Source organism: Mixophyes fleayi, chromosome 4, assembly GCF_038048845.1.
Source record: "Mixophyes fleayi isolate aMixFle1 chromosome 4, aMixFle1.hap1, whole genome shotgun sequence".
NCBI classification, from domain to species: domain Eukaryota; kingdom Metazoa; phylum Chordata; class Amphibia; order Anura; family Limnodynastidae; genus Mixophyes; species Mixophyes fleayi.
The window spans coordinates 342,031,226-342,050,008 of record NC_134405.1 but is presented as its reverse complement, the minus strand read 5'-3'; the positions used below and the strand labels follow the sequence as shown (position 1 = coordinate 342,050,008).

The 18,783-nt window shown below is 40.3% G+C and overlaps 2 protein-coding genes across 2 annotated transcripts in view; one reads left to right on the top strand and one right to left on the bottom strand.

Moving 5' to 3' along the window:
- LRTM2 (leucine rich repeat transmembrane protein 2) overlaps positions 1 to 18,783 on the top strand; it is a 733,960-nt gene that overhangs the window by 37,930 nt on the left and 677,247 nt on the right. The gene's annotated exons all lie outside the window — the stretch shown is intronic.
- LOC142150897 (uncharacterized) lies at positions 9,115 to 11,098 on the bottom strand. The gene has a single exon (XM_075206072.1). It carries the CDS (start codon positions 10,903 to 10,905, stop codon positions 9,115 to 9,117), a length of 1,791 nt encoding a protein of 596 aa, XP_075062173.1. The 5' UTR covers positions 10,906 to 11,098.

Sequence of the window (18,783 nt, the reverse complement as noted above, 5' to 3'; positions counted from 1 at the left end):
TTACTGTAAATGTTATGGCAATGCCGGCGATAATCAACCAGCACAGCTGTGAAATTACTGCCTCATTGCTTGACCGTGTTTGCGTGGGTTTTCTCCGGGTGCTCCGGTTTCCTCCCACAATCCAAAAACATACTAGTAGGTTGACTGCTACTAAAATGACCCTAGTGTGTTTTTGTGCGTGTGTGTGTGCTCCAATGGGGCAGGGACTGATGTGAGAAAGTTCTCTGTACAGCGCTGCGGAATTAGTGGCGCTATATAAAGAGATAATGATGATGATAAATAATAGGGTCTCCTTTACAGAAACACAGGGTCCCAATCAATTGTGATAACGGGGTGAATAAATAGCGCAAAGCAGAAAGACAGCCCCATCACTGCAATATACATTTTAGCACATTGATAAAGGCTTCATCGATTCTTTTACTATCGAAAATCTTTCCTTTAAACTTTAACAAATACATTTTCGACTTTTAAATATTTTTTAAAAAATATAAAAGAACCTTAAAAAATTGCTAACCTCTAATAAGTTTTGTGCTGACCATGAAAACCCTCATTCTTCTTTCTGTTCCCTGATATAAGCACATACTGACCAGTGCACCTGTGCTAGCTCCGCCTCCTGCGTGTGTGACATCACGTCATCATCTGTGCACATGCGCAGTACAGGCGCTGGAGTTTATCTTACCTGCCCGGGAGTCCGGGAGATCTCCCAATATAGAGTAGACAACTATGATCTGAGGACCCCGGAATACAGAGAGGGTCTTCTCTAGCTCCCAGCATGGCCGGATTAAGGGGGGGGCACAGGGGGCACGTGCCCCAGGCCCCCCTCTCTCCAAGGGCCCCCCGCCGCCCGCATACCCTCACATGCTGATAGCAGCCGCGGTGCTGCTGACAGAGAGTGGATGCATGCATCAGTGGGGATCCCGCCGGCCGCCGCATCTGACAGCTGTCATTTGTTGTCTGACAGCTGTCAGTTGCTATCTGACAGCTGTCAGATGCGGCGGCCGGCGGGATCCCCACTGATGCATGCATCCACTCTCTGTCAGCAGCACCGCGGCTGCTGGACCATCTAAAATGGCTGAAATGGAGCTGCTGCGCATGTGCAGCAGCTCCCACTTCACATGAAGGAGAGAAGGTGAGTCCCCATAGAACAAAAGGAGAATCATATATAAATAAATATGCCATTCACTATGAAGGGTCTTCTTAAACAAGTATATACATATGATTATTTATTTTATGTATATACATAATTATATTATTGAACCATAACTGATAAAATAAATAATCATATGTATATACATATTTAAGAAGACCCTTCATAGCTTGATTATTACTTGACTGTTTGATTAAATATGTAGCCACCTGCAGTAGTAAGAGTGTGTGTGTGTGTATATATATATATATATATATATATATATTCAGGCTACATTTGACATATTTAATCAAGCAATAGAGTATTAATCCTGCTATGAAGGGTCTTCTTCAATATGTATATACATATGATTATTTATTTTATCAGTTATGTTTCAATAAATATACATTGAACATTAATATTAGACTGGTAGCACCAATGCCTGATTATATATATATATATATATATATATATATATATATATATATATATATATATATTAGACATATATAGTCAAAATTGGTGCTATGTTATCAATGTTTATTTTTTATGTTAGTTTTAATGTGCGGTATCATTGCTAGTTTTAATGTGCATTATCAATGGTATTTTTAAAGTGCGGTATCAATGCTAGTTTTAGCGTGCAGTATCGGTGCTAGTTTTGGCTTGCGGTATTATTGGTTGTTTTAGTGTATGTTATCAATACTATTTTTAATGTGCAGTTTCAATGTTAGTTTTAATGTGTTGTGTCAATACCCATTTTAATGTGGGCCTTTGATGATTGTTTTAATGTACAGTATTTTAGTTTGTGGAAGCAATAATTTGTCTTATGCAGACAACCTAGGCGAGCCCTCTGGGAGAGCTGTAAGTGTCATACTGTGGGCTGTAGGTGATGTAATGCAGGATGTGTCAATGCCTATAGCCTTATATCCAATGGCGTTATTTTACATGCGTTTTATACAGAGGTACTTGTACAATTTACAAGTACCTGTACTAATATTAATATATATATCACGCCCGACATTCAGTGAGCAGCGGCAAGGAGAGAGGATGCTGGGTCCCAGGCACCGCCAAATTGGTAAGAAGAAAGAAGAAAAGACAGAAGAAATAAAAGAAAGAAGGTGAAGTATGGTAAGTAAAGAAATGGAGGGGAATGGTGATAGGAAACAATGGAGGGGCAAAAGAATGAAGGAGAGGGCAGAGTGAGAATGCAGATGGGCACAGAGTGTGTGGAGATGATGCAAGGGCACAGAGTGTGTGGAGGCGATGCAGGGGCACAGAGTGTGTGGAGATAATGCAGGGGCACAGAGTGTGGGGAGGCGATGTAGGGGCACAGAGTGTGTGTATGATGATGCAGGGGCACAGAGTGTGTGTATGATGATGCAGGGGCACAGAGTGTGTGGAGGCGATGCAGGGGCACAGAGTGGGTGGAGGCAATGCAGGGGCACACAGTGTGTGGATGCAGAGGGGCACAGAGTGTGTGGATGACTCTAAGGGTGCCGCAAACTGCAAAAGTTTGGGAACCACTACCTTAATTTTTGATCTTAGGGGCCCCCTTGTCTTAAGTGCCCCGGGCCCCCCAAAGCCTTAATCCAGCTCTGGCTCCCAGTGTCACAGCTTTACCATAGAGAGATGTTTTATTTCTCTTCCATACAGCCGGATATCCTGCTCAGCCGGGATCACTACTCCCAGCCTACATGTGTCACTTATGTGTTACATAGATGCTGGGACTTGTAGTACCACAACAGCTACAGAGACAACAGCTGTCTAATACAATAATACAAGATTACAGGAACAATTTGTGACATTTATTCACTATATTACTGACATATAACTGATGATATAATCATTGGATATTAGATTTACATTACAATATTGTTCTGAGTTTTACACCTGACGCTATGAATTATTTATATTTACCATTCCAGGAATACAAACATTAGATAATGTTGGACATAAAACACAGCTGCTGCATACATGCCAACTGTAATGACCAAGTGGTAAGTGCAGGGGAGGGGGCGAAGCGCTGCAAATCTAGTATTCCTGGGCGTGCTGCTTGCAGAGAAATGCCACGATTGCATCATGGGGTGGGGTCAAAATGATGAAAATTATGTCATTGAGGCCCCCGTACCATCTACTTCACTAGGAAGAGGGCGGGGTCCGGGGGAAAGGCCTGATCTCCAGGGGGTCTGGAAGAATTACCTGAATTTAGGAGTCTACAGGACATTCCAGGAGATAAGTATGACCTGCTGGGACATTGTATGCGCAAGATTATACACTTATTACTTATACCAGGATCATATTCTTCATGTACACAGCTGTAGCTCCACCCACTGCTCCATTCTCTGGGCATAATGTCCCACCGATCAGATTCCCGTTCTCTGGGCAGATTTCTCCCAGCTCCTGACTCCCCCAGATATCTTTATACAACCGTCCCATACACATAATGCAGCATGAAGGGGCTCAGTGAAGGTGGCAGTGTAGGTGTGTAAGTGTCTGATCGGGTCACACAGAGAATAAAATGACAGCTGTCCAGCCTCATAATCCAGATATATCCTCACTGTATCACAGGGAATATTGTCAGGTAACTGGATCCATTTACTGTCATTTATCATTGAATACTTATCATCAGTTCTATACAAACACCAGGATTTGTTATTATCTCCAATGTATGACTGATCTCCTCTCCTGTCTATACTGGGATAACACATCCCTACCCTCCATAAACCTGATTTACTGACATCCACTTCCCAGTAATGTTGCCCTGAGGAAAATCTCCTGGTGCTTATTACCTGATAATCTTGAAATCTCTCTGGTGTTTCTTCACGGTTCTGGTCTATATTTGACTCAGATGAACTTTTCCAGTCCCCTGATATATGTATATAATTACTAGGGATGAGCGCACTCGGATTTATGAAATCCGAGCCCACCCGAACGTTGCGGATCCGAGTCGGATCCGAGACAGATCCGGGTATTGGCGCCAAATTCAAAAGTGAAACTGAGGCTCTGACTCATAATCCCGTTGTCGGATCTCGCGATACTCGGATCCTATAAATTCCCCGCTAGTCGCCGCCATCTTCACTCGGGCATTGATCAGGGTAGAGGGAGGGTGTGTTAGGTGGTCCTCTGTGCTGTTTAGTTCTGTGCTGTTTAGTTCTGTGCTGTTTAGTTCTGTGCTGTTTAGTTCTGTGCTGTTTAGTTCTGTGCTGTTTAGTGCTGTGCTGTGCTGTGCTGTGCTGTGCTGTGCTGTGCTGTGCTGTGTTCTGCAGTATCAGTCCAGTGGTGCTGTGTGCTGTGCTCTGTCCTTCTGAGGTCAGTGGTGCTGCTGGGTCCTGTGCTGTGTCCTGTTCAGTCCAGTGGTGCTGTGTCCTGTGCTCTGTGCTTCTAAGGGCATAGTTATTTCCCCAATATTCCCCTGTGTTTAAAAAAATAAAAAAAAGTTTTTTAAAAAAATACCAAAAACTACTTTAATTTTTTTTAATTACCACAAAATTTGCACAACCAATCCTGCAGTATAAGCCCATTGGTACTGCAATATTACCAAGTTCACACATTCAGCAGTAAAAGTCCAGTGGTACTGCAATATTACAAAGTTTACACATTCTGCAGTATCAGTCCAGTGGTGCTGTGTCCTGTGCTCTGTCCTGCTGAGTTCCGTAGTGCTGCTGGGTCCTGTGCCGTGTCCTGTTCAGTCCAGTGGTGCTGTGTCCTGTGCTCTGTGCTTCTAAGGGCATAGTTATTTCCCCATTATTCCCAAGTTTTTAAAAAATAAAAAAAAAGTAAAAAAAAAAAATTTTTTAAAAAAAAAATATATAATAATTATAACCAAATTTGCAAAACCAATCCAGCAGTATAAGTCCATTGGTACTGCAATATTACCAAGTTCACACATTCTGCAGTATCAGTCCAGTGGTGCTGTGTCCTGTGCTCTGTCCTGCTGAGTTCCGTAGTGCTGCTGGGTCCTGTGCCGTGTCCTGTTCAGTCCAGTGGTGCTGTGTCCTGTGCTCTGTGCTTCTAAGGGCATAGTTATTTCCCCACTATTCCCAAGTTTTTTAAAAATAAAAAAAAAGTAAAAAAAAATAAAAAATTTAAAAAAAAAAATATATATAATAATTATAACCAAATTTGCAAAACCAATCCAGCAGTATAAGTCCATTGGTACTGCAATATTACCAAGTTCACACATTCTGCAGTATCTTGTGCTACATATGATGGAGACCAAAAATTTGGAGGATAAAGTAGGGAAAGATCAAGACCCACTTCCTCCTAATGCTGAAGCTGCTGCCACTAGTCATGACATAGACGATGAAATGCCATCAACGTCGTCTTCCAAGCCCGATGCCCAATCTCGTAGTACCGGGCATGTAAAATCCAAAAAGCCCAAGTTAAGAAAAAGTAGCAAAAAGAGAAACTTTAAATCATCTGAGGAGAAACGTAAAGTTGCCAATATGCCATTTACGACACGGAGTGGCAAGGAACGGCTTAGGCCCTGGCCCGTGTTCATGACTAGTGGTTCAGCTTCACCCACGGATCTTAGCCCTCCTCCTCCTCCCCCCCCCTACAAAAAATTGAAGAGTTATGCTGTCAGCAACAAAACAGCAAACAACTCTGCCTTCTAAAGAGAAATTATCACAAATCCCCAAGGCGAGTCCAAGGGTGTTGGTGGTTGTCAAGCCTGACCTTCCCATCACTGTACGGGAAGAGGTGGCTCGGGAGGAGGCTATTGATGATGTAGCTGGCGCTGTGGAGGAACTTGATGATGAGGATGGTGATGTGGTTATTGTAAATGAGGCACCAGGGGGGGAAACAGCTGATGTCCATGGGATGAAAAAGCCCATCGTCATGCCTGGTCAGAAGACCAAAAAATGCACCTCTTCGGTCTGGAGTTATTTTTATCCAATCCAGACAACCAATGTATGGCCATATGTAGCTTATGTAAAGCTCAAATAAGCAGGGGTAAAGATCTTGCCCACCTAGGAACATCCTCCCTTATACGTCACCTGAATAACCTTCATAGTTCAGTGGTTAGTTCAGGAACTGGGGCTAGGACCCTCATCGGTACAGGGACACCTAAATCCCGTGGTCCAGTTGGATACACACCAGCAACACCCTCCTCGTCAACTTCCTCCACAATCTCCATCAGATTCAGTCCTGCAGCCCAAGTCAGCAGCCAGACTGAGTCCTCCTCAATACGGGATTCATCCGAGGAATCCTGCAGCGGTACGCCTACTACTGCCACTGCTGCTGTTGCTGCTGTTAGTCGGTCATCTTCCCAGAGGGGAAGTCGTAAGACCGCTAAGTCTTTCACAAAACAATTGACCGTCCAACAGTCGTTTGCCATGACCACAAAATACGATAGTAGTCACCCTATTGCAAAGCGTATAACTGCGGCTGTAACTGCAATGTTGGTGTTAGACGTGCGCCCGGTGTCCGCCATCAGTGGAGTGGGATTTAGAGGGTTGATGGAGGTATTGTGGCCCCGGTATCAAATTGGGTACCGGGGCCACCCCACTATGCAGTCCAGATACTTGTTTGGTGGAATTCTGACACGTGGAGGGTTTTATTATTATTATATTGTGTGGACCACTCTATCTATACCACACTACAACTCTATACCACTCTATTTCATACTTTAATTCTATTTCATACTTTAATTCTATTTCATACTTTAATTCTATTACTAATTAATTACCATAAAGAGGAACAAAATAAACCAATTTTACCAAAAGTATAATATGACTTAGACTTACAAACACTACACTTGAAAGATCGTGCCTTTAAATGAAAAGGGACAGGGACAGTTTTTTGGGTTTACAAAGTCAAACAATAACACTTTGACCCTGTCTGTCTGGGATCTCAATGACGAATTGTCTGTACCATGTTTGGAGGAGGTATTGTGGCCCCGGTATCAAATTGGGTACCGGGGCCACCCCACTATGCAGTCCAGATACTTGTTTGGTGGAATTCAGACACGTGGAGGGTTTTTTAATTATATTGTGGCCTCGGTACCAAATTGTGTACCGGGGCCACCACACTACGCAGTCAAGATAGATAGATGCGTATTGCGTATCATAGATAAAGTACATTCAGTGGTGTGGGGCAAATTGAAAAATATTCAAAATGCACTGACATTATCAAAAACAAGAGGTTGTCACACGCTAAAACTCCAACATGTATATGATGGAGAGGATGGAGGAGCAGCCGTATGTGTAGTGTAATGCAGATCTGTTGAAGGTTTTTTATATATTTTATTGTGGTGCCCAGTGCCCACTCCTCTACGCAGTCCAGGTACAATTATTGGTGCGAATCATAAAAGTTCAGGGTTTTTAAGATATTGTGGTGACCCACTCCTCTACGCAGTCCAGGTACATTTATTGGTGCGAATCATAAAAGTTCAGGGTTTTTAATATATTGTGGTGACCCACTCCTCTACGCAGTCCAGGTACAATTATTGGTGCGAATCATAAAAGTTCAGGGTTTTTAATATATTGTGGTGACCCACTCCTCTACGCAGTCCAGGTACAATTATTGGTGCGAATCATAAAAGTTCAGGGTTTTTAATATATTGTGGTGACCCACTCCTCTACGCAGTCCAGGTACAATTATTGGTGCGAATCATAAAAGTTCAGGGTTTTTAATATATTGTGGTGACCCACTCCTCTACGCAGTCCAGGTACAATTATTGGTGCGAATCATAAAAGTTCAGGGTTTTTAATATATTGTGGTGACCCACTCCTCTACGCAGTCCAGGTACAATTATTGGTGCGATTCATAAAAGTTCAGGGTTTTTAATATATTGTGGTGACCCACTCCTCTACGCAGTCCAGGTACATTTATTGGTGCGAATCAAACAAGTTGATGGTTTTCTTATTATATATATTGTGGTGACCCACTCCTCTACGCAGTCCAGGTACAATTATTGGTGCGAATCATAAAAGTTCAGGGTTTTTAATATATTGTGGTGACCCACTCCTCTACGCAGTCCAGGTACAATTATTGGTGCGAATCATAAAAGTTCAGGGTTTTTAATATATTGTGGTGACCCACTCCTCTACGCAGTCCAGGTACAATTATTGGTGCGAATCATAAAAGTTCAGGGTTTTTAAGATATTGTGGTGACCCACTCCTCTACGCAGTCCAGGTACAATTATTGGTGCGAATCATAAAAGTTCAGGGTTTTTAACATATTGTGGTGACCCACTCCTCTACGCAGTCCAGGTACAATTATTGGTGCGAATCATAAAAGTTCAGGGTTTTTAATATATTGTGGTGACCCACTCCTCTACGCAGTCCAGGTACAATTATTGGTGCGAATCATAAAAGTTCAGGGTTTTTAATATATTGTGGTGACCCACTCCTCTACGCAGTCCAGGTACAATTATTGGTGCGAATCATAAAAGTTCAGGGTTTTTAATATATTGTGGTGACCCACTCCTCTACGCAGTCCAGGTACAATTATTGGTGCGAATCATAAAAGTTCAGGGTTTTTAAGATATTGTGGTGACCCACTCCTCTACGCAGTCCAGGTACAATTATTGGTGCGAATCATAAAAGTTCAGGGTTTTTAATATATTGTGGTGACCCACTCCTCTACGCAGTCCAGGTACATTTATTGGTGCGATTCATAAAAGTTCAGGGTTTTTAATATATATTGTGGTGACCCACTCCTCTACGCAGTCCAGAAAGATACCTTGTTGCAACGTTTTGGACTAATAACTATATTGTGAGGTGTTCAGAATACACTGTAAATTAGTGGAAATGCTTGTTATTGAATGTTATTGAGGTTAATAATAGCCTAGGAGTGAAAATAAGCCCAAAAACTTGATTTTTAAACTTATGTTTTTTTCAAAAAAAATCCGAATCCAATACCTTAAATCCGAACCGAGACCTTTCGTCAAGTGTTTTGCGAGACAAATCCGAACCTCAAAAATAACGAAAATCCGGATCCAAAACACAAAACACGAGACCTCAAAAGTCGCCGGTGCACATCCCTAATAATTACCAGCTGTGTTTACATCCAGTAATATGTCTGTAGCTTCCTGTACATAGAAGCATACATTTATACCTGTTATTATTTCAGACAATCCTCTTTGTATTGTCCCTGAGATGAGACACACATCCAGATCTCCTACATCATGGACCTGGTTATCATGTCTCTCTATGTCCTCATTATATCCCTCCTCAATATCTCCCTCCTCACTATCTCCCTCTTCACTATTTCCCTTCTCAATATCTCCCTCCTTACTTCCTCCCTCTTCACTATTTCCCTCTTCACTGTTTTCATCCTCACTATCTCCCTCCTCACTATCTCGCTCCTCACTATCTCGCTCCTCACTATCTCCCTCCTCACTGTTTCTCTCCTCAATATCTCCCTCCTTACTTTCTCCCTCCTCACTATCTCCCTCCTCACCATCTCCCTCCTCACTATCTCCCTCCTCACTATCTCCCTCCTCACTATTTTCATCCTCACTATCTCCCTCCTCAATATCTCCCTCCTCGCTATCTTGCTCCTCACTATCTCCCTCCTCACTGTTTCTCTCCTCAATATTTCCCTCCTTACTTTCTCCCTCCTCACTATCTCCCTCCTCACTATTTCCCTCCTTACTTTCTCCCTCCTCACTATCTCCCTCCTCACTATTTTCATCCTCACTATCTCCGTCCTCAATATCTCCCTCCTCACTATCTCCCTCCTCCCTATCTCGCTCCTCACTATCTCCCTCCTCCCTATCTCGCTCCTCACTATCTCCCTCCTCACTGTTTCTCTCCTCAATATCTCCCTCCTTAGTATCTCTCTCCTTAGTATCACATGATATGTCATCTAATTCCTCAACGTTCACAAAGAAAGTCACTGGATCAGTCATGTTACTCAGCTCATCAGTATCACACAAGTCATCTGTGTCTGGTTCCTGTAAGACAGTCACTGGATCAGACATGTTACACAGCTCCTCAATGTGACGCATCTTCCTGGACAGCTCGTCCTTCTTTATTTCCAGTTGCTGGATCAAATCAGAGACTGAGAGTGAAATGCTCTCTTCCTGCCTGGAGATCTCACTCAGGACGCTCTTCTCTAGGTCTTCCCGCTGTCTCCTGATGTCTCTAAACAGGGCAATGACTCTCTTTGTTACACAAGCTGCTTTTTCCTGATCTTCTCTCCTGCGCTCATGCAGACTCTGGACTCTTTTCTCAGTCTCCTCTCTCTTTGTGGTCAATTTCTGCAGAACATTTCTCAGTTTTTTCTTCTTCTTCTCAGAGGCATCATCCAGCGTCTCTACCAGGTGTCCCCGATGTTCTCCGGCCAAACTGCAGGACACACAGATACAGGCACCGTCCTCTGTGCAGTAATACTCCAGGATCTTATTATGGACGGAGCATTTTCTCTTCTCCAAGGAAGTGGTGGGATCAACTAAGACATGTTCTGCTGACTTGTTGTGTGTTCTCCAATGTATATCACAGAGAGAAGCTTCACACTTGAGGCAGGATTTAAGAGCAGGTACTGGAGAGTGGACACAATAAGTGCAGAATATCCCAGTTTCTTCCTCTGCAATAGAACGGACATGTTCTGCTATGTTGCACAGCTTCCTGTTTTTCTCCAGAACAGGACGTTTCCGATACTGTGTTCTGCATTCAGGACAGGTATAAACTCCAGACCCCTCCTGTTTGTCCAGCACACGATCAATACAGACCCGGCAGAAGTTGTGTCCACATCTCAGTGTTACAGGGTCTGTATAAATGTTCAGGCAGATGGAACAGTCCAGCTCCTGTCTCAGATCAGCAGACGCCATCGCTGACAGCAGAAGAGAGAAATGAAAGTTACAGACTCTGACACTCAGACACCAGAGTGTGTATTGCACAATTCCCACACAGGGTGAGGCTGAGCTTATCAGAGCAGAAGTTTATTAGTTTATATCTGCATTCCAGAGGTCCATCTGCTACACTACCAGTAATTAACATTCTATGGCAATCAAGAGATATTAACTTTACAAGGAAAACAGTAAACAAGAGAGTGCAGAATAGTGCAGCCCCTTTGATTGAAATGAAGGGAAAAAATTGCAGCATACTTATAATAAAAAGTATGGAGCATATCCGAACTTCTACAGTGGATCGGTTCTTGGCCAGATAGTGACTCGCACAGTTCTATCAATAATACATGTACCCAGAAGACTTACATGTGATCTTTCTACACTCACTGATCCCCTGACCAACATCACTGTGTGACAGATCATACAGCCCACTAAGCACGTTTCCTATTGTAATCTGTAATGCTGTGGCCCCTAATGCCGCTCCATAAGCCAGATCAAAAGGAGGTGGGTAACAGTGTAACCACCCCTACTGATAAGTCTGTGACTTTTTTTAACTGAATAAACTCGGTATAAGTAATGGCACGGTGGTTTATAGCAGACTTCTGTCAAAGTCAGCAAATTGGATAAAGTAATTTCAATTAAAGTCGAGCAAACTTGGTTGTCTTTGTCTGAAAAGAGGCGTACGGTACGCTACGCGTACAAGGGCACGCTACGGCGTGAAAGGGCGTGCGCATCCACTACACGTGGCAGCAACAGTAACTGGTCTTTTTCCATACATTCGCACAAACACGCATACTTATAAAATAGTACACATTAATGGTAGTTGCAACACATAGTCAGTTATGTCGAAATATAGTAGTATTTATATGTTATATTAGAGTTACATGCATATTAGTGAAATACACGGAACAGTTTGAAGGAATCATATCATGAGTGGTATCATAATAAACCTCTTTACATATCCTACTGGTTGGTTCTTTCTGCGAAGGAATCGCAGAGTGCATACGCAAGTTATGAATGATAGGGAATTATGAACTACTTAAGACTAAGGAATCTTTACGGGAAGAGCAGAGCATACCCCCTGCTGAGATGACCCCCTCCTTTGGATTCCTTAGGATGAACTAGCCAATGATTGACAACCTCTTGGACCTTCCTGAGACCTGGACCAATAGATGCAAGCTATACCATCTTCATTGTATTACTGTATTTCATTGTGTATATAAGCAGCAGCTTCACATCCAGTGTTCAGACATCTTGTCCCCAGACTTCAGGATTGAATGACTGCACTGGATCCAGAGCGCCTACGATAAGTTACGGCTGTATTTATTATTACTTCGCTTGAGCATATTATTCTACTATTTGCGAATAAATCTTTGTGCGTTGGAAACACAACTCGAGGTTCGACAATCGTTATTGGTTAGCGACAATACGCACATAACACTTCTTTACTGTTGCTCTCCTCATATCACACTACACAGGGTGATAGAGTCATACGCCAATATAAAGAATATACAAAGGAGATTGGGGTTATCTCTCCACTGGATACACATAGTAAAATAAGAATTACATATACCACTCTCCTCCCAGCATAGATAAATGCAAACATAAAAGAAAATGTTATCACAAGAACATTATATATACTGCCCCAGTAGGCTACAGACCAAGCTTTTGGTATAGGAATCACACCAGGAGCTTGAGGATCGGATGCTGCCATCATGGGTACCTCAAGTTCAGGTGAAACCAGTATATGATCAGGGACAGTCCATGTAATATACCTGAATGGGTTTACAGTAATAATTAACAAAAACCTAAATTACCATATACAATATGTATGTAACTACTACTCTTATGTGTCTGAACTTTTTTTTATTGTACAGAGATTGCAAAGTACATTAACACAGTCATCATATATTACAGCGATAATTTGTACAAATACATTTTCAACATTAAAGACAGCAAAAGTGAAAAATAAGAAAGACGTAAAAGGGCTAGAAAAGTAGAGGAAAGAAAGAATAAGGAGGGGGGGGAAAGTATAGAAACATGGGGGTGAGAATAGGGGAGGTTAGAGGTTGATAGGAAAGGGGAGGTTGGGTATAAGGGAATATAGGTTCAAGAATCCGACATTCCAAATAAACATACATTAAGTAGTATCACTTATTAAGTTAAACAGTCTGCATAAATCTTAGTTAGAATAGTGAAGGAAATGAGAAAGAAAAAGAAAGAGAGAGAGAGACGGTTGACTGGAATGGAAGAAACATGGTTTCCAATTTTCCTGTTCAAGAGATATTTCAGGATTAATACATATTGGTATAGCATACATACATACATAACACATACATACATACATACATACATACATACATACATACATACATAACACATACATACATACATACATACATACATAACACATAATACATAACACATACATACATACATACATACATAACACATACATACATAACACATACATACATAACACATACATACCACATACATACATACATACATACATAACACATACATACATACATACATAACACATACATACATACATACATACATACATAACACATACATACATAACACATACATACATACATACATACATACATACATACATACATACATACATAACACATAATGCTATAAATGTCTCAATAAAGACCATTTGGTTCCCTCAAACACCTGCATGATATTGGCTTGTACATTATTATTTAGTTTGTCTTTATAGTCACCCCATTTTTGGTGTGGAAACCCTTGGCCCCTTTTTCCAAGACAGAGAATGTAGCACGCCTATCGAAGTATAAAGTATCCATCAATTCCGCCTTCAGTTCTATCACAGTCGAAGGTGCATGCGAGGTTCACCTAATAAACATGTCCTTTTTTACCAATGTAACAATACCAGTTAGTGTGGGCATAATCTGAAGGTCTTTCCAAACATCGAAAATGACAACGGGGGCATAGTTGTAATTGGAATGTTCAGGAAGGTGACGAGTTTTATCTAGAGGTTAGCTATTTTTGGGCACGTCCACAAATTATGTATCAGTGTAGCATTATTTTTCTTACATTTAGGACAGATGCCTGACTCAGATGCTACCATATACTTTCTCTGCATCTGAGATGTATATGCTCTATTGAATGTTTTGATATGTATTTCTTGGAGCCCTGCTGAATTTAAGGCTTTCATTGTATGCTCCATATACAGCAGAACTTCACCTGGAGGGCGGAGATCTGTAAGATCCCATTTCCAGGATTCCTAAGTCCCAGACCATACAGAAGGTACATCAGTATCTATCAGATCTGTATACAAATATTTAATTTTGAATTTATGTATTCAAAAGAAACCTAATAAAGATTCAAGATTAATCGTGGTACCTTCATCATTCTGTGTTACCATTCGTTGTTTACTTACAATATAATGGCGGACCTGTAAGTATAAATAGAAATGAGTTGAAGCTTAAAATCTCGCCATCTGTATGAAAATTGACAAAATAAGAAGAATAAAATTATCTGAAAAACCTTGATATATATTATATATGAAAAAAAAACAATAATGTTACATGATTCCACTGTTAGATTATTTTTACTTCAGCCACCGTGCGTCTTGTCTGAGCCACAGCATTGACCTGAGTAGTTATTTCATCCCATATTCTACTTTTTGATGGTGCTGTAAGCTGCCGAGTAGTGGAGCCTATCAACAGCCAACTCCACCAATATTTGGATTTCCGGATTGATGAAATTGAGCTGACAGCACTTTTTTCAGCGGAGGTGGAGGATCCAGAAGGCTGACTAGGCTCTTGTTCAGAAATTATTAATATTTAGATAAAGGAAAACCGCACCAAACAAATAAACTCATTTGACATCCCTATATTTTGGCTATCTGATTTTTTGCCACTCAGGAAGTATACAAAATATATTGTTGCCAGAGAAGTGCACCCTCACACATAATTATCCAAGACTATAAAAGGAAAAAAAAACAGAAAAGAAGTTATAGAGGAGCACTCAAGAGATGTGGGTCACAAATCGTTAAAAAATATAACCTTATTTCAAAATGAAAAAAATAATAATAGAGTATCTCCAATCCAGAGAAAGCTAGCGAAATAATTAAAAAGGGGAATAAATGTATGGACAAATATAAAATTGTTTATCAACCACAAAAAACTCTGCCTGCCTGATGTATAGAATAATTTTACATACCAATTAAATTTATTATTATTGTTATCATCCAGGTGTCAATAATTATATTTAAATCACACCTAATTATTTGAATAAATAGTGTTTTTCACAGTATGATGTAGCACTATTGACATAACTAATAGATATTATTTCCAGCTTAAATAAAGCCTGTTTAAATAGGATTTGGATAAATGTCCAATGGTTATGTTTTCTCATATGATTATAATACCATAGAGCCAGAATAAGGGCAAATGCATTATAATGACTTCAGAAAAATTGGTAAATTGTATAGCATATCCCTATGTAATCAAAGAGTCATCGATAGAAGTGTCCATAAAATCGTGAATCCACAGATACAAGTAGTCTGGAAAAGGAATCACTTTTTACTGCAATATAGCTGCTAGTTATGATAGCTTAATTATAACAGCAGTTGGAGACAATCTAATGTGGAGTCCGGGTAAGGCTGAAGGTGCCAGTCCCAATGAGAAGTAGCAAGTGCTCTGTGAAAAAACGAACTAATAGATGTGTCAGGCAGGACAGAGCGAACGACGATGCGTGTTTCGCTTAAAGAGCTTTGTCAAGGTAACCCAAGAGTCCGGGTAGGCTTTTTATAGCCAGAGGGGTGAGCCCTTTCATGACGTCACTTATTTTGGCCAATCAGAGATGTCATACACTGACAGTGATTGACAGCATTCCCGTCCATTGGGAGGTGTCTGCATCACATATATCTCGCCTCCATTATGCAATCATTGGTCTTTGTCCAAAAAGGAAGTAAAATTGGTAGACATAGAACGATTTTAAGCGATCGCTGATGGAAAAGGGGAAATATAATTAGCGATAATAGACTAGATCAAAAATATGCTCAAAGAAAGGACAGTTTACTGTGACTTAGTGATCACATGTACAATATGTTAAATTGAGGCGGATCTCTTAGAAACAAGTCCATATGCATCCAGCAGGACCTCTCGATGTCAGGAAGATTGGTGATAAATATATGTAGATAGAATTTGGAAAATAACTATTTTTGCCTCAAGGATTTGTTGAAAAATAAAAATAAAACATAAGGGACAAAAAGATCTTTCATTTTTATTTTTATTTTTTTTAATTTTATTGTGTACAGGAATCAATATGTGAAATTAATTTATGATGGGTGCATGAAGACATCATCATGAATGATGATGATATAAATAGAGGCAATGCCAAATAATGCGAGAAAAATATATGAAAATATAAATTGGTGAACAAATGATGTGGAAAAAAAGGGGCTAGGACATAAACTAATCATTTTAAAGTGATTAAAAGTGTATGAGAACAATTAATAAATATATTTATTTTCCTATTGCTATTACAAAAATGCAGAATAACTGTTATAGTCATTGAGGCCAGATGGGGACATACTCCCCATCATAAAAAAATGTATAGTTTCTCTTTTAAGTAGTTCAATATGTACATGACCCCCTCAGATCCCCAAACTGACCACTGTCGTGAAATCGCATAAAATGTTTAGCAACGGTGGTAAGTGTTTTATAATTGTTCTGGTCTCTACATGCATTTTTAATATTGGTAATATGTTCCAGTAAACGCTTTTTAAATGGACGACTCGTCATTCCAATATAGTTTAAACCACAAGGTCATGTTAAACAATAAATTACCCCCATGGTGTTACAATTTAAGAATTGTTTGATCTTCCATGTTTTTTGTATTTGTCAGTGTATTCCTTCTTAGAAATGGTAAATTGGCAGGCTTTACACGTGCCGCATTTAAAGAATCCTTGAAGTCTACTATTCAATTTTGTAATTGGACTCAAATGACTGTGGACTAGACGGTGCTTTATATTTTTGGCTCTCCTCCAACTGATATTAATTTTATCCTCCAAGTCTTGACGTAAGTCGTTATCAGAGAGTAAGATGTGCCAATGTCGCTGAAGAATTGTAATCAGATCTTTCCGCTCGGCACAATAAGTACCGATCATTCTAACTTTTGAATTGTCTTCAGAGAGTGAGTGATACTGTCCAGTGGCTTTTTATGCAGTTTGACTTGACAAAAAAACAGTGATGATGTCACAATGTACACAAAAATAACTAAAAGAGTTTTTAATTGGTTCAGAGTTTATGATGTTCCAGTAGAATGCAGGTGATAGGTCAGTTCAAACAATTCTTCTCCAAAGGTCATTCCAACAGCTGTGTAAGTGTATTGCCTAAAGGAAATGCCTAAAATCTGGTTTAAACTAACCCATTAACAGAGTATATATGAGAATTATTCTTATACTAATCATAACTAGTGACCACTATGTGTTATTGCTTCTCTGATGATACCGGATTCCTGCTGGTGAAATGTGGATTACTATAGGACCAAATACCATACATTTCTTAGGACCTGAACCATAAATATCTTTAATGTAGGTTTATCTTTGTATAAATAATCTCTAATTTTTAATAATAAAAGCATGTGACTTGGAATGTAGAAGTGAATGTAAGTGTATCTGCTCTGTTGCATAATTAACCCTGGCATGACGTAGTGTACTAATCTCAATCGCACGTGAAACTATTACAAGCAATACTTAATTAATTTAAAACGACTTCATCCAATTATTTGACTTCAACAGTACAGAGGAGGAAATGCATAAGGAAGGGACAATCCCATCATCATCATTTATTTATATAGCGCAACTAATTCCGCAGTGCTGTACAGAGAACTCACTCACATCAGTCCCTGCCCCATTGGAGCTTACAGTCTGAATTCACACACACACACACACACACACACACACACACACACACACACACACACACACAGACTAGGGTCAATTTGTTAGCAGCCAATTAACCTACCAGTATGTTTTTGGAGTAAATGACAATGGACCTGATTAATTAAGTAACGTAAGTCCATTTATGTGCTGTATCTTGCGTAAAATCTGTGCATGTGTAAAAACGAGACTTATACCAGTGTATGCACGTATTCGCCTAAATATAAAACCTATGGTTCGCAAATCCAAAAATCCTCATGCTCTCCATGTCTCTTATATAACTAGGGTATGTCCTGGAGGCTACATCCCTATCTCTATCTGTTCCCCAGAGAAAACTGGAGAGTGTCAAAGTGGCGGTCAGATGCTTTCTCCACAGCCCTCAGCTACTCTTTGAGGTCAGGTGACAGGACCGAGCATACCAATGGCAAAATAAAGAACATTACTGTCCATTGGTATGTCTGGCCCTGTCACCTGAATTGTAGGAACCAAACGTCTGTGGTTTGGGCAAACAGTAATGGCTTGGAAGACAATTTTCAGCTGTAGCTTTATACAATAATAATTCTTCTACAAGAGGTTGGGTACATTTGACAGACTCTCCATGTGGAAATATCTGTGGAATCATCTGTGGAATAAATATTGATGTAGCCATTTTACATTGAGAATTGTCCATATAACTCCATCTGCTTTTTTATGTAAAAGAAGTATCTGATCTAATCCTTGACTGAGGAATCTGCCACCTCTATCCTTCCTTGGAGGATTGCTGATTTCAATACCTCATTTTCAATACCTCAGGGACTGCAACTTCTGATATTTGGGCAGCCTTGGAATGGATGGCTCCTTAAAGGAAGGCATAACCCAGACTGAACTGTTCTCAGTACCCACTTACTTGAAGTTATTGTTTGCCAGACTGCTAAACAAGTCTCCTTTGAAATGGA